Below are 16874 nucleotides of genomic sequence, written 5' to 3'. Positions count from 1 at the left end.
GGTACTTTTGTGTCGACATGTATGAGGAGAAAAATGATGTGGAGACGGAGCAGATTGCCTGTAATAGTGATGTCACCCCCTAGGGGGTCGACACCTGAGTGGATGAACTGTTGGAAGGAATTACGTGACAGTGTCAGCTCTGTATAAAAGACAGTGGTTGACATGAGACAGCCGGCTACTCAGCTTGTGCCTGTCCAGACGTCTCATAGGCCGTCAGGGGCTCTAAAGCGCCCGTTACCTCAGATGGCAGATATAGACGCCGACACGGATACTGACTCCAGTGTCGACGGTGAAGAGACGAATGTGACTTCCAGTAGGGCCACACGTTACATGATTGAGGCAATGAAAAATGTTTTACACATTTCTGATAATACGAGTACCACCAAAAAAGGGGTATTATGTTCGGTGAGGAAAAACTACCTGTAGTTTTCCTGAATCTGAGAAATTAAATGAGGTGTGTGATGATGCGTGGGTTTCCCCCGATAACAACGGATAATTTCTAAAATGTTATTGGCATTATATCCTTTCCCGCCAGAGGTTAGGGTGCGTTGGAAAACACCCCCTAGGGGGGATAAAGCGCTCACACGCTTGTAAGGGCTCTACCTTCGCCTGAGATGGCCGCCCTTAAGGATCCTGCTGATAGAAAGCAGGAGGGTATCCTAAAAGGTATTTACACACATACTGGTGTTATACTGCGACCAGCAATCGCCTCAGCCTGGATGTGCAGTGCTGGGTTGGCGTGGTCGGATTCCCTGACTGAAAATATTGATACCCTAGATAGGGACAGTATATTTTTGCCTATAGAGCATTTAAAAGATGCATTTTTATATATGCGTGATGCACAGCGGAATATTTGCCGACTGGCATCAAGTCTAAGCGCGTTGTCCATTTCTACCAGTAGAGGGTTATGGACACGTCAGTGGTCAGGTGATGCGTATTCCAAACGGCATTTGGAAGTATTGCTTTATTAAGGGAGGAGTTATTTGGGGTCGGTCTTTCAGACCTGGTGGCCACGGCAACAGCTGGGAATTCCACGTTTGTACCCCAGGTCGCCTCTCAACATGAGAAGACGCCGTATTATCAGGCGCAGTCTTTTCGTGGACAAGCGGGCAAAAGGTTCCTCATTTCTGCCCCGTGACAGAGGGAGAGGAAAAAGGCTGCAGAAATCAGCCAGTTCCCAGGAACAGAAACCCTCTCCCGCCTCTGCCAAGCTCTCAGTATACGCTGGGGCTTTACAAGCAGAATCAGGCACGGTGGGGGGCCCGTCTCAATGAATTTCAGCGCGCAGTGGGCTCACTCGCAAGTAGACCCCTGGATCCTTCAGGTGATATCTCAGGGGTACAAATTAGAATTCGAGATGTCTCCCCCTCGCCGTTTCCTAAAGTCGGCTTTACCGATGTCTCCTTCTGACAGGGAGACAGTTTTGGAAGCCATTCACAAGCTGTATTCCCAGCAGGTGATAATCAAGATACCCCTCCTGCAACAGGGAACGGGGTATTATTCCACACTGTTGTGGTACCGAAGCCGGACGGCTCGGTGAGACCGATTCTAAATCTAAAATCTTTGAACACTTACGTACAGAGGTTCAAATTCAAGATTGAGTCACTCAGAGCAGTGATTGCGAACCTGGAAGAAGGGGACTACATGATGTCTCGGGACATCAAGGATGCTTACCTTCATGTCAAAATTTACCCTTCTCACCAAGGGTACCTCAGGTTTATGGTACAGAACTGTCACTATCAGTTCAGACGCTGCCGTATGGATGGTACACGGCACCCCGGGTCTTTACCAAGGTAATGGCCGAAATGATGATATTCCTTCGAAGGAAGTGAATTTTAGTTATCCCTTCCTTGGACAATTCCCTGATAAGGGTAAGATCCAGGGAACAGTTGGAGGTCGGTGTAGCACTATCTCAGGTAGTGTTGCGGCAGCACGATTGGATTCTCAATATTCCAAAATCGCACCTGGTTCCGACGACGTGTCTTCTGTTCCTAGGGATGATCCTGGACACAGTCCAGAAAAAGGTGTTTCTCCCGGAGGAGAAAGCCAGGGAGTTATCCGAGCTAGTCAGGAACCTCCTAAAACCGAGCCAAGTCTCAGTGCATCAATGCACAAGGGTTCTGGGTAAAATGGTGGCTTCCTACGAAGCAATCCCATTCGGCAGATTCCACGCAAGAACTTTCCAGTGGGACCTGCTGGACAAATGGTCCGGATCGCATCTTCAGATGCATCAGCGGATAACCCTGTCACCAAGGACAAGGGTGTCCCTCCTGTGGTGGTTGCAGAGTGCTCATCTTCTAGAGGGTCGCAGATTAGGCATTCAGGACTGGGTCCTGGTGACCACGGATGCCAGCCTGCGAGGCTGGGGAGCAGTCACACAGGGAAGGAATATCCAGGGCTTATGGTCAAGCCTGGAGACATCACTTCACATAAATATCCTGAAGCTAAGGGACATTTACAATGCTCTAAGCTTAGCAAGACCTCTGCTTCAAGGTCAGCCGGTGTTGATCCAGTCGGACAACATCACGGCAGTCACCCACGTAAACAGACAGGGTGGCACAAGAAGCAGGAGGGCAATGGCAGAAGCTGCAAGGATTCTTCGCTGGGCGGAAAATCATGTGATAGCACTGTCAGCAGTATTCATTCCGGGAGTGGACAACTGGGAAGCAGACTTCCTCAGCACGACCTCCACCCGGGAGAGTGGGGACTTCACCCAGAAGTCTTCCACATGATTAAAAACTCGACAGGTATTGCGCCAGGTCCAGGGACCCTCAGGCAATAAGCTGTAGACGCTCTGGTAACAACGTGGGTGTACCAGTCAGGGTATGTGTTCCCTCCTCTGCCTCTCATACCCAAGGTACTGAGATTGATAAGATGGAGAGGAGTAAGCACTATATTCGTGGTTCCGGATTGGCCAAGAAGGACTTGGTAACCGGAACTTCAAGAGATGCTCACGGAGGATCCGTGGCCTCTACCTCTAAGAAGGGACCTGCTCCAGCAAGGACCCTGTCTGTTCCAAGACTTACCGCGGCTGCGTTTGACGGCATGGCGGTTGAACGCCGGATCCTGAAGGAAAAAAGGCATTCCGGATGAAGTCATCCCTATCCTGATCAAAGCCAGGAAGGATGTAACCGCAAAAACATTATCACCGCAATTGGCGAAAATATGTTGCGTGGTGCGAGGCCAGTAAGGCCCGACGGAGGAAATTCAACTGGGTCGATTCCTACATTTCCTGCAAACAGGAGTGTCTATGGGCCTGAAATTGGGGTCCATTAAGGTTCAAATTTCGGCCCTGTCAATTTTCTTCCAAAAAGAACTAGCTTCAGTCCCTGAAGTTCAGACGTTTGTAAAAGGGGTACAGCATATACAGCCTCCTTTTGTGCCTCCAGTGGCACTTTGGGATCTCAATGTAGTTTTGGGTTCCAAAAGTCACATTGGTTTGAACCACTTAAATCTGTGGAGTTAAAATATCTCACATGGAAAGTGGTCATGCTGTTGGCCCTGGCCTGGGCCAGGCGCGTGTCAGAATTGGCGGCTTTATCCTGAAAAAGCCCTTATCTGATTTTCCATTCGGACAGGGCGGAATTGAGGACTCGTCCTCAGTTTCTCCCCAAGGTGGTTTCAGTGTCTCACCTGAACCAACCTATTGGTGGTGCCTGCGGCTACTAGGGACTTGGAGGCCTCCAAGTTGCTAGACGTTGTCAGTGCCCTGAAAATATATGTTTCCAGGACGGCTGGAGTCAGGAAATCTGACTCGCTGTTTATCCTGTGTGCACCCAACAAGCTGGGTGCTCCTGCTTCTAAGCAGACTATTGCTCGTTGGATTTGTAGTACAATTCAGCTTGCACATTCTGTGGCAGGCCTGCCACAGCCAAAAATCTGTAAAGGCCCACTCCACAAGGAAGGTGGGCTCATCTTGGGCGGTTGCCCGAGGGGTCTCGGCTTTACAACTTTGCCGAGCAGCTACTTGGTCAGGAGCAAATACGTTTGTAAAATTCTACAAAATTGATATCCTGGCTGAGGAGGACCTGGAGTTCTCTCATTTGGTGCTGCAGAGTCATCCGCACTCTCCCGCCCGTTTGGGAGCTTTGGTATAATCCCCATGGTCCTTACGGAGTCCCCAGCATCCACTTAGGACGTTAGAGAAAATAAGAATTTACTTACCGATAATTCTATTTCTCATAGTCCGTAGTGGATGCTGGGCGCCCATCCCAAGTGCGGATTGTCTGCAATACTTGTACATAGTTATTGTTACAAAAATCGGGTTATTATTGTTGTGAGCCATCTTTCAGAGGCTCCTCTGTTATCATGCTATTAACTGGGTTCAGATCACAGGTTATACGGTGTGATTGGTGTGGCTGGTATGAGTCTTACCCGGGATTCAAAATCCTTCCTTATTGTGTACGCTCATCCGGGCACAGTATCCTAACTGAGGCTTGGAGGAGGGTCATAGGGGGAGGAGCCAGTGCACACCAGATAGTCCTATAGCTTTCTTTAGATGTGCCCAGTCTCCTGCGGAGCCGCTATTCCCCATGGTCCTTACGGAGTCCCCAGCATCCACTACGGACTATGAGAAATAGAATTATCGGTAAGTAAATTCTTATTTTTAGGAATTAACAGTTTTTATCGGGGGAAACCCACGCATCATCACACACTTCATTTAATTCCTCAGATGCAGGAAAAACTACAGGCAGTTTTTTCTCACCCAACATAATACCCTTTTTAGTGGTACTGGTATTATCAGAAATGTGTAAAAACATTTTCCATAGCCTCAATCATGTAACGTGTGGCCCTACTGGAAGTCACATTCGTCTCTTAATCGTCGACACTGGAGTCACTATCCGTGTCGGCGTCTGTATCTGCCATCTGCGGTAACGGGCGTTTTAGAGCCCCAGATGGCTTTTGAGACACCTGGACAGGCACAGGCTGAGTCGCCGGCTGTCTCATGTCATCAATCTTTTGTAAAGAGCTGACACTGTCACATAATTCCTTCCATAAGCTCATCCACTCAGGTGTCGACTCCCTAGGGGGTGACATCTCTGTTACAGGCAATTGCTCCGCCTCCACCTCATTTTCCTCCTCATACATGTCGACACAACGTACCGACACACAGCACACACACAGGGAATGCTCTGATAGAGGACAGGACCCCACTAGCCCTTTGGGGAGACAGAGGGAGAGTATGCCAGCACACACCAGAGCGCTATATATATATATACAGGGATAACCTTATATAAGTGTTTTTCCCCTTATAGCTGCTGTATTGTTATACTGCGCCTAATTAGTGCCCCCCTCTCTTTTTTAACCCCTTTCTGTAGTGTAGTAACTGCAGGGGAGAGCCAGGGAGCTTCCCTCCAACGGAGCTGTGAGAGAAAATGGCGCCAGTGTGCTGAGGAGATAGGCTCCGCCCCCTTCTCGGCGGCCTTTTCTCCCGTTTTTCTGTGGAATCTGGCAGGGGTTAAAATTCATCCATATAGCCCTGGGGGCTATATGTGATGTATTTTCGTCCAGCCAAGGTGTTTTTATTGCTGCTCAGGGCGCCCCCCCCCTAGCGCCCTGCACCCTCAGTGACCGAAGTGTGAAGTGTGCTGAGGAGCAATGGCGCACAGCTGCAGTGCTGTGCGCTACCTTGGTGAAGACAGGATGTCTTCTGCCGCCGATTTTTCCGGACCTCTTCTTGCTTCTGACTCTGTAAGGGGGCCGGCGGCGAGGCTCTGGGACCGAGCTCCGAGGCTGGGCCTGTGTTCGGTCCCTCTGTAGCTAATGGTGTCCAGTAGCCTAAGAAGCCCAATCCACTCTGCACGCAGGTGAGTTCGCTTCTTCTCCCCTTAGTCCCTCGATGCAGTGAGCCTGTTGCCAGCAGGTCTCACTGAAAATAAAAAACCTAAAACTAAACTTTCACTAAGAAGCTCAGGAGAGCCCCTAGTGTGCACCCTTCTCGGCCGGGCACAAAAATCTAACTGAGGCTTGGAGGAGGGTCATAGGGGGAGGAGCCAGTGCACACCAGGTAGTCCTAAAGCTTTACTTTTGTGCCCAGTCTTCTGCGGAGCCGCTATTCCCCATGGTCCTTACGGAATTCCCAGCATCCACTAGGACGTCAGAGAAATAACTTGATGGCTGCTATTGTGCTGGAAGGAGGGGAAGTGGAATTCTTTATAAAGGGGGGAAGATTACTCATATTGGGGGAGCGGGATGCCTTATATTATGGGGGGGGGGGCCTGCCCATCTCCTATATAATAGCCTTGTGACTCTGTGCCTGCCGTTCTAACGCTGACCGGATGCAGGCCAGGAACAGTCCCCTCCCTCGGTCCGCCCATCCCCACCCAGTCCCCTCCCTATCTCCGCCCACTCCCCTCTCTCCCTACTCCCCGTACACTCCCTGCACCCTGGTGACACTGCAGCCGGTGACTGCTCAGCTGCCGCACAGTCCGGAGGAGAATGCCGTGGACGACCTCAGACTGCCGCAGCCGTCCCCCTCCCACCCGCGGAACCCACAGCCTTCACAACATCCGCACCCCACCCGCGGCACACACCCCGCTCCTACCCGCACCCTCCCACCCGTGGCACCCCCTGCCCCTCCCCCACCAGCGGCACCCACAGACTTCACAACATCTGCCCCCGCCCCGCCGCACATGCCCCGCTCCTCCCACCAGCGGCACCCACACCTGCAGCACCCCCCACCCGTGGCACTCCCGCCCCCTCCCCCACCCATTGCACCCACATCTGCCCCCCACTCGCGGCACACACCCCTCCCCCGCCCGCTGCACTCCCTCCCCCACCCGCAGCACCCCAGCACCTCCCCCACCCCAATACCCACCTCTCCCCCCGCTACACCCCTGCACCCTCCACTCCACCCGCCCCTCCCCCACCCACAGCATCCACCACATCCGCCCCCCACCCATGGCACATGCCCCTCCCCCACCCGTAGCACTCACCGGCACCCCCATATCCACCTCTCCCCCCTACACCCCCGCACCCTCCACCCCACCAGCGGCACCCACAGCATCCACCACATCCGCCCCCCCACCCGCGGCACACACCCCTCCCCCACCCGAGGTACTCCCGCCCCCTCCCCCACCCGTAGCACCCACCCACAACCGCAGCACCCCCTCCCCTGCCCGCAGTGCATCCAGACCCCCACCACCCCCCCCTGCAGCCGCACCTCCCCCACCCCCATACCCACCTCTCCCCCCTCCACCGCACCCTCCACCCCACCCGCACCTCCCCCACCCGTGGCACCCACCCACGGCACACGCCCCTCCCCCCACCCGCGGCACTCCCGCCCCCTCCCCCACCCGTTGCACCCACAACCCGCGGCACCCCCGCCCCTCCTCCACCACACCCCCATACCCACCACTCCCCCCGCTACACCCCCGCACCACAAACCCCGCCCGCCCCTCTCCCACCGGCGGCACCCACGCACCTCCCCCACCTGCGGCACCCACAGTGTCCACCACATCCGCCCCCACCCGCGGCATCCACCACATCCGACTTGCGCCCCCTACCCCACCCGCAGCACCCACACCTGCAGAACCCCCGCCCCTCCCCCACCCACGGCACTCCCGCCCCCACCCGCAGCACCCCCCACCCCTCCTCCACCCGTGGCACCCACCACATCCGTCCCCCACCCACGGCACTCCCGCCCCCTCCACCACCCGTATCACCCACAACCCGCAAACCCCCCCGCCCCTTCCCCACCCGCGGTACCCCCGCACCTCCCCCACCCCCACCTCTCCCCCCGCTACACCCCCGCACCCTCCCCCAACCCACCCCCATACCCACCTCTCCCCCCCGCACCCTACACCCCACCCGCACCTCCCCCACCCGCAGCACCCATAGCATCCACCACATCCGCCCCCCACCCGCAGCACACACCCCTCCCCCACATGTAGCACCCACACCCGCAGCACCCACCACCCCTCCCCCAAACCCCAATACCCACCTCTCCCCCCCACTACACCCCCGCACCCTCCACCCCACCCACCCCTCCCCCACCCGGGGCACCAACAGCATCCACCACATCCGCCCCCACCCGCGGCACACGCCCCGCTCCCACCCACAGCATCCACCACATCCCCCTCCCACCCGCGGCACTCCTGCCCCCTCCCCCACATGTAGCACCCACACCCGCAGCACCCCCGCCCGCAGCGCATCCATACCCCCACCACACCCCCGCAGCCGCCACTCCCCCAAACACAGCACCTCCGGCCCCCTCCCCCACCCACATAATCTATAGACACCTTCCCCCATTCGTGGACCTACCACACCTCCCCCACCCGCAGCACCTCTGGACCACCTCCCACAGCACCTCCGGACCCCATCCATGGCTCCCCTGAAGCCACCCCTCCTCCACCCGCATCACTTCTAGAACCTATCACCCAACCTCACCCCCCCTGCAACCCCCCCAGTACATCGCCCCTCCCCCACGCACACCACCTCCAGACCCCTCCTTCATCCACAGCCCCTCGCACCCACCCCTCCCCCACCAACAGCATCTACACTCCCCTTCCGCACCCGCACCTCCCCCACCTGCAGCATTTCTAGACCCCATCCGCGCCCCCTCCACACCTTCCCCTCCCCCATCCACAGCACCTCTGCACCCTTTCCGCAATCCGTGCCACTGCACCCACCCCTCCACCACCCACAACACCTCTGGACCCCCTCCCGCTCCCACCCCTCCACCACACGTAGCACCTCGGACACCATCCGCAGCCCCTACAAGTGATTCCCTAAATCGGGGTGATCAGCGGCACGGATAGGCACCTCCACCTCACTGAACCCACCCCCTTTCCAAACCCCCCCCCACACACACACTGAACTTCTGTAAGTATAGTTCCTACCAGTGGACATTGGATTAATAAAAAAAGTAATACTGTGGCCATTGTGTGTATAAGCGCCACTGCTACCTGTGGCCATTGGGTGTATAAGTGGCGCTGCTGCCTGTGGCCATTGTGTGTATAAGTGACACTGCTACCAGTGGCCATTGTGTGTATAAGCGGTGCTGCTAAAAGTGGCCATTGTGTGTATAAGTGGTGCTGCTACTTGTGGCCATTGTGTGTATAAGTGGCTCAGCTACCTGTGGCCACTGTGTGTATAAGCGTCTCTGTTACCTATGGGAATTGTGTGTAGAAGTGGCACTGCTACCGGGGGCCATTGTGTGTATAAGAACCACTGCTACCTGTGGTCATTGTGTGTATAAACTGCTTTGCTACCTGTGGGCATGTTGTGTATAAACGTCTCTGCTACCTGTGGGCACTGTGTGTATAAGCGCCTCTGCTACCTGTGGGCACTGTGTGTATAAGCGGCTCTGCTACCTGTGGCCGCTGTGTGTATAAGCGGCTCTGCTATCTGTGAGTATTGTGTGTATAAACTGCTTTGCTACCTGTGGACACGTTGTGTATAAACGTTTCTGCTACCTGTGGGCACTGTGTGTATAAGCGGCTCTGCTATCTGTGAGTATTGTGTGTATAAGCTGCCCTGCTACCTCTGGCCACTGTGTGGATACGTGGCTCGGATACCTGTGGCCACTGTGTGTATAAGCTGCGCTTCTACCCGTGGGCACTGTGTGTATAAGCGCCTCTGCTACCTGTGGGTATTGTGTGTATAAGCGGCTCTGCTACCTGTGGGTATTGTGTGTGTATAAGCGGCTCTGCTACCTGTGGGTATTGTGTGTATAAGCTGCCCTGCTACCTCTGGCCACTGTGTGGATACGTGGCTCTGTTACCTGTGGCCATTGTGTGTATAAGCGGCTCAGCTACCTGTGTCCATTGTGTGTATACGCGGCTCTAATACCTGTGGACACTGTGTGTATAAGCTGCGCTGCTATCTGTGGGTATTGTGTGTATAAGCGCCTCTGCTACCTGTGGCCGCTGTGTGTATAAGCGCCTCTGCTACCTGTGGGCACTGTGTGTATAAGCGGCTCTGCTACCTGTGGCCGCTGTGTGTATAAGCGGCTCTGCTATCTGTGGCCACTGTGTGTATAAGCTGCCCTGCTACCTCTGGCCACTAGCAGTATATACTACACTATGTTATTCATTGTGCCCTGTGGCCACTCTTCACGCCATCACAAAGGCCTATACCCCCTTGACAATCGCACGCCCTTCCCCCTTGCAATATTTACCCACTAGCATAAACTTTTTTGCAGGTAATACTCCATATAATAACAATTATAGCACAGCTGAAGCCCGTGCAGGGGTTAACGGGTCATAGCCTCTTGCAACGGTATTTTCTGTCTAACACCTTGCCTCTTTATCCTCTCCCTACCACCCTGCCTCTCCCTATCCTTTACCGATCGCACAGCGTTTCTGTACATTCCCTTGCCCCCCCCCCCCCCCCCCCCCCCACGCCTCTCTATCTTTTCTCAACCGGACACCATTTCTGTATGCCCTCTATACTGCCCTGCATTTCTGGATCTGTTATCTACCGGCCTGCGTATGTTCACAGGTGTGAAGAGCGCCCGTAGGGTGCGATGAATCACCTAGTATATAGTAAATACTACTAGTGTATGCATGATAATGCACCAGATTAACAACAGCAATACACTGCAGACAGCCACGCCCCTATATTTTTTGTGCGCGTTTCCGGTGCGCACTACCCGTTTTACACAAAGGGGGGGGGGGGCGCCGATACCGTTTCTTGCACACAGCGCTAAAAAGTCTAGTTACGGCACTGAGAAATATATATAGTAAATACTATTAGTGTATGCATGATAATGTGCCAGATTAACAGCAATACACTGCAAAGTACACCATAGTCCTGTACAGTATAATGCAACATATGCATAATGTGTAATTTAAGTGTAAAATCGCCCACCGAGGGTTTACCCTGTCCCCCTGTGGGCCAATCCGCCCCTGCATCCTCGTGAATGTTTGAAAGAAATATATATACACAAATACATATAACATACAAAAAATGGATATGTATTTATATATAATTTTCTTGCAAGCATTTCTTTTTTTACACGCACAATTTTTTTTTACATGATTTCCCCAGAATACAGTGGTCACTATAACCAGAGCCAGCTGCAGGCAGGATAATACACAGAAAGCTGCAGTGCCACTGAGCACACACTATATTATTGATGCTCTGACACCACGGCCATGCTGCTTCCCTCTGCTGCTGCATTACCGCTAGTAGCAGTTGGCTGGCTGCCTAGCAACAAGACCAAAAGATATAAAATGACCGACTTCCACAAGGACCAATAAGTTTAGCGCTTCTGCAGTGATTGACTTACGAACTATCAAATGGAATCCCGAAGGCTCTAAGTGCGACCCAACGAGAAGCCAGCTTTCTTTTTTACCTTGGGAAATGGCACCTGGGCGGGCCTGGTTGTTGCGAATGAGAAGTACTTTGGGTTTGTGTCTATGATTGGCATCGTCTCGGCCAATCGGATGCGGCCGTTGTGCACTATGGGGTGGGCTTTCTCTCAGGCTAAGGACTAGGAGGCCGAAGATCGATTTGTCCGTGTGAGGAGGAGGAGGAGGAAGGGGGGCTAGAAGCGAAAGAGAAAATGGCGGCCGCGGCTGGTGCGCCTGGGTCGGGGGAGGGAGGAGAAGCTGAGCCAGACAGCGAGCCGATCCCTGGAGATGGCGGGCCGGACGGATACGTGCAGGCCGCGGGAGAGCCGGACCGCATCGCAGAGGAGCCTGGCTGTGAGGAAGCCCACGTCCCGGACGATGGAAGCAGAGACGGAGAGCCGGGGCTGCGGCTGCCTGAGGACGGGAAGGTGCCGGGTTGCGCCGGTGCTGAGGTCACCTGTCCGGCGAGTGGAGATGAGGGAGCCGGCTCTGACCCTGGCGCCCTGGAGGCCGCACCGGGCCCCTGGCCCATAAGAGTGGGCACCGTGGACGTACAGATCTCAGAGGTGGGCACTGGAGACCCGGGGGAGCAGCAGGAAGAGGGGCCCGTTTCACTAAGGGAGCAATGCCCCCATGCCCCCTACCCTGGAGGTCTCTCTGAGGACAGTCCATCAGCTATGGTGGAACTGGCTGAGAGGGAGGATGTTGAGACCCCCTCCTTAGAGGCAGAGCATCCTCAGGTACCAGTGACCCTGCAGTTGTCATCCTCACCCAAAGGTGTGGCTGTCCAGCAGGAGGGTGCCCCTGAGGAAGTCCAAGAGATGCAGGAAGCGGACCAGGAGGGGGTATTGCAAGAGCCTGGCCTAGAACTTGAAGTAGTAGAGACTGTTCCCATTGAGGTTCTGGACACACAGGACCCTGCTCCAGTCGGGATGCTACACATCCAGGAACCGACCCCTGGCGGACTGTTGCATGTTCAAGAGCCCTCGCTTGTGGATGTCCCGTACACACGAGGGCTTATCTCCGATATCGGGTCACAGCTAGAGACTATTCCTTTGGAGGTGTCTCACCTACATGAGACAGTTACTGATGTGCTGCTTCCAGTACAAGAGTCTACTTTTCAATTGATCCAGGAACCTCCTGCCCCTGAGGATGTTCCACTTGTGGGTTTACTAGATGAGGCGCAAGAGCCAGTCCCTGAAATTATGCAGGAGTTTGTCCCTGGGGTTGTTATGCACTTGCAGGATTCGGTACGAGAGGTACATCAGCCAATTGCTGAAGTGGTTCAGTTCATGGAGGACTTGCTGTGTGATGGGCAAGAGCCTACCCCTGAGAAGCGGGAGCAGATTTCTGTTTCTGAGGTTGCTCTGCTTGTGGAGGATTCGCTACCCGAGATGAAAGAGCCAGTCCATGAATTGATGGCACAGCAACTTGTTCATGAAATTGTTCCCACCATGGTAGATTTAGTAGATGAGGTGGTAGAGCCAGTGTTTTTTTCGCTCATGGACAATTCAGTAGGGGAGATGCAAGAGCCAGCCCCTGAGACTTTTCAGCTCATGGAGTGTTCACTTGATGAGGCACAAGAGCCAGTCTCCAAGGTTTTCTGTCTCATAGAGGCAAAACAGTCAGTCCCTGAGGTGATGGCACAGGAGCTAGGCTCTGCTGTGTTGGCAGAGCCTGACGTGATGTTGCACTTGCAGCATAAAGTCCCATTGGAAAATACACTAGAAGATGAAACCGTCCCTGGATCAATTGTTTTTTTGTCAGAACCAGACCCTGTCCATACAGACGCTGAAGCAGTGGCCAAGACTGCAGTGGCCGCTGTCAATTCAATCCATGAACCTTGCAACAAGAGCTTTGATCCATTAGATAGTGATAATGATTGTGTGCCTAAACCATTTCATAATAAAATACAACATAAACTTGATACAGTCTCTGCGAAGGAAGTACTTGATTTAGGCATGGTGGAAAACTCCCATGAAGCTCATCCTGTGTCTGAACAATGTAGTGAACTTGGGGTGGAGGTCAAGCTTTTCTTGCAACCAGTCCTAAAAAATCTTGATGAAGGGCCAAATAACGAGGACTTTAGTATTGGCTGTCATTTTTTATCTAATACAACAGAGATTCAAGCATTACCTTCTCCTGGAGAGACATCTGTGCAATTAATTTCTGAAACTAAGTATGATTTAGTCCCTGGCGACAGTTGGTCACCTAGTGAACTGGCGCCTGAAGATGTAGTGACTTCGGTGACCAGTGCCATCAGCTTGCCACAAACAACTTTGGAAAAAGAGCTGGACTCTCCATCCATTTCTATGGAAACTGAGCCTAAAATGGAAACTACTTCTGAATGTACAAAGATTGTACCATTGTCTCCAGATGTTGAATATGATCCATTTTATAGGGACACTGAAATAGAGCAGGTTCCTGTTTGTGAAAATGAGGGCTCTTCTCACCATGTCTCTATGGACACTGTGCTGGGACAACTGGAGGCAACTAGAATGACCTCAAATACTGCACAGCTTAAAGATGGCGATGAACTCTGTTTGGAGGAACCAAAGCCTCCCTCCATTAATTCTGGCATGGATGCTTGTATGGACAATACTAATAAAGGCCAAGGGATTCTGCCTGCATCAGAGAAACTTATCACTGGTGGAATTGATGGTCTCATTCCTGGTTCTGAAGTTCAGGTTACTCTTGACCACCTCATTCAGGATGCATTGGTGGTTTCCTTCCGGCATGGAGACAGAATCTTCTCAGGGGTCCTAATGGATCTGTCAAAAAGGTATGAAAGGCTGAATCCTGGCACTTGTGTTTACAAGAGTGGTTGTAAGATGATGTACCATCAGTGTCCTAAAACTGTTTTGAACATGGTTTAAATACAGACCAGCTCCAAAAATAAACTAATCTCTTCCATGAAATATCCAGAGTACAAATAGGCTATGGGGATTATTTTAATCAATGATAGTCATTGATTAGGGTGAACCTCCTAATTGTATGTAGCAAATGGTCTTGGGATGGTCATACACCTCTACTGTGTGCTACTGGTTATGAATATGGGGGATGTATGAAACCTTCTAAAGAGTGGGGAAGTTGCCTATAGCAACTAATCATCTGCTACCTATACTATCATAGAACATGCTTGATAAGTGGTTGCTATGGGTTTTTTTCTCCACACTTTGGACGGTACAGTATGACGCGGGTTCCCCTCTAGCGTATCCATATTTAAGTGCTTGGCTCTACTGCCATTGAGATGGTAACTACTCAGTAGTCCATAGACTCCTAGAAATGTGAGCATCATAATAGCTCAGTGTAATCTCCCTTTTTTTTTTTTTTTTTAACTTTACAAATTTGAGAACACTATTGAGTCATATATTGTGAATAAATATAATGCACACAGCCCTTTATTACATTTAAAAAAATTACATGTATTAAATGGTCACTTGCAAATATTACACAATGAACATAAATACTGGAAATCCAGGTGGCTTTAGGCTTCATTATTCCGTTTGGTGATTGCATTAGGTAGGCCTATTATACCACTTTCAGACAAATCCCAGCATTTCAGTGCCGGGTAGCTTTGCCGGTCTCTGCCTGACCCCCCTTTCACACAGTAGCAAATTACCGGGTCAGGAATCTCTACCCGGTAATTTGCGGATCAACACGTGTATTTTGTCTGTGTGAAAGTGTCAACCTGGGTAGAAATTCCTGGGTCGAAGTCCCGGGAATTTCAACCCGGGTTGACCCTTTCACACAGAAAAAGGACCCGTATTTATCGGCAAATTACCGGGTAGAACTTCTTAACCTGGGAATTTGCCTTTCTGGGGCAGATGTATTAAACCTGGAGAAGTGATAAAGCAGTGATAAGTGCAAGGTGATAACACACCAGTCAATCGGCTCCAATATGTAAATTTACGAGCTGTTTGGCTGGAGCATTGTCACTGCTTTATCACTTCTCCAGGCTTAAAACATCTGCCCCAGTGTGTGAAAGGGTCATTAGTGATCTTTTTTGTATTCTAGTAGGGAATGTACGTAAAAAATGCAGAGGGTAAAGTACGTTCAAAACATGCATTGCCTTAAAGTGGGCCTGTCACCTATGCAGTTTGTGGGATATTAGGTTGATGGGATACTGTACCATGACTTGTATTTATGAGCGTCTTACTGGTTCTTATAGCTTAACTGCAGTCTACTAAATATTAATTGGTTCAGCTAACAAATGATGCTTTGGGAACTGGTTCAGCACAATACCTAATACCCAATATCTAAGTTAACCCCAAACCCCCCCAAAAAAACAATATTAAATGGAACCCCATTCAGTTGACACAATGGGGGAAATTCAATTGTTAAAGTCAGTTGGGTTTCTAGTTTTCCTGTCCATTAGATAGGAAAAAACGCACCCAACTGACTTTTCGAACAATTGAGTACTAGTGTTCACTCTAGGCTGTTTTAGCAGGGCGCCGCGCCCTGCTCGTTTTTTAGCAGGCAAAACCCGCCCTGACCCTTTTGCGGCGCCCTGCTAGAACAGCCGCCTGCTTCCTGCCCTCCCGGCGTGTATAGATGCCGTGCGCATGCGCGCGGCATCCATTCACGCATTGGGAGAGGGCTGGGGGGAAGCCCAGCACCGACGGAGGTGCTGGGCACGCCCCCAACAGTGACGTCGCCGGCCACAGACGCTCTCTATAGTAGCGTTTGTGGGCCGCACCGCCCCCTAAAATGATGTAGGCGTGGCCACGCCCCCTAATTTGCGTGGCCGCGCCCCCGTTTCGGGCGCGCGCACATGTGCCCCCGGAGTCCGGCGCCAGTACCCCTCATCCAAAGAATGGAAGTTTGTCCATTGTGACATCTATGGCCCAAGTGGATCCTTTTGTTATACAGGTTGAGTATCCCATATCCAAATATTCCGAAATACGGAATATTCCGAAATACGGACTTTTTTGAGTGAGAGTGAGATAGTGAAACCTTTGTTTGTCTAGGCGCCAAGTGCTGATCAGTGAGGTGGGCATATTTTCATTTTGATGGGCAAAATTTTAGATGTATTGTGATATTTACCTATTCTAGGTAAAATAAATGACTAAGGGGAGAATTCACTTGTTCCCAGGAAAAAAAGAGCCGGGTGCACGTAGGATCCCGGATAAGTTTGTGTATCCATGTGTTGCGCAATCACGAAAACAGATCATTTATCTGGGATTCTTGTTTTGCCTGCCAGCGGGCAGGTGATGAAAAATCCATGATAATGCCGGCTTTCGGGGCTTAGCTTAGCTTGGCTTAGCCCCCGAGGAATCAGTTGGCTGCTGTAAATTACTGCTGCTAATTGAATTTTTCCCCTTTTTTTTATTAAGATAGATTAAAGGAAATATATCAAACTTTTTAGTGAGGACAAGTGGATGTGTTACCCATAGCAACCAATCAGCTCCCGCTATCGCTTATCTAGTACATTCTATAAAATGATTGCTTGGATGTGGTTACTATGGGCAGTATGTCCTCTTTGGAAGGGTTTGATCTTCCTTCTTAATCTGTTTGTGCAGAAATAAATATATGCCCAAATCTCATAGTGTGACAATTAGAAATTCTTTATATTTA

At 51.9% G+C, this 16874-nt stretch overlaps 1 protein-coding gene across 2 annotated transcripts in view; it reads left to right on the top strand.

Moving 5' to 3' along the window:
- Nucleotides 1-11255: 11255 nt before the first annotated feature.
- The window catches only part of PWWP2A (PWWP domain containing 2A), a 110720-nt gene continuing 105101 nt past the window's right edge, over nt 11256-16874 (top strand). The window contains exon 1 of one of the 2 annotated variants that reach the window (XM_063928416.1): nt 11256-14079. In XM_063928416.1, coding sequence (XP_063784486.1) covers nt 11510-14079 — 2570 coding nt within the window. In that variant the 5' untranslated portion in view covers nt 11256-11509. The remainder of the gene's footprint in view (nt 14080-16874) is intronic. The other variant, XM_063928415.1, reaches the window with a different exon arrangement.

Source organism: Pseudophryne corroboree, chromosome 6 (genome assembly GCF_028390025.1).
Source record: "Pseudophryne corroboree isolate aPseCor3 chromosome 6, aPseCor3.hap2, whole genome shotgun sequence".
Classification (NCBI taxonomy): Eukaryota; Metazoa; Chordata; class Amphibia; order Anura; family Myobatrachidae; genus Pseudophryne; species Pseudophryne corroboree.
Note: the sequence above shows the minus strand (reverse complement) of the source record. Positions and strands in the feature narration are given on the sequence as shown.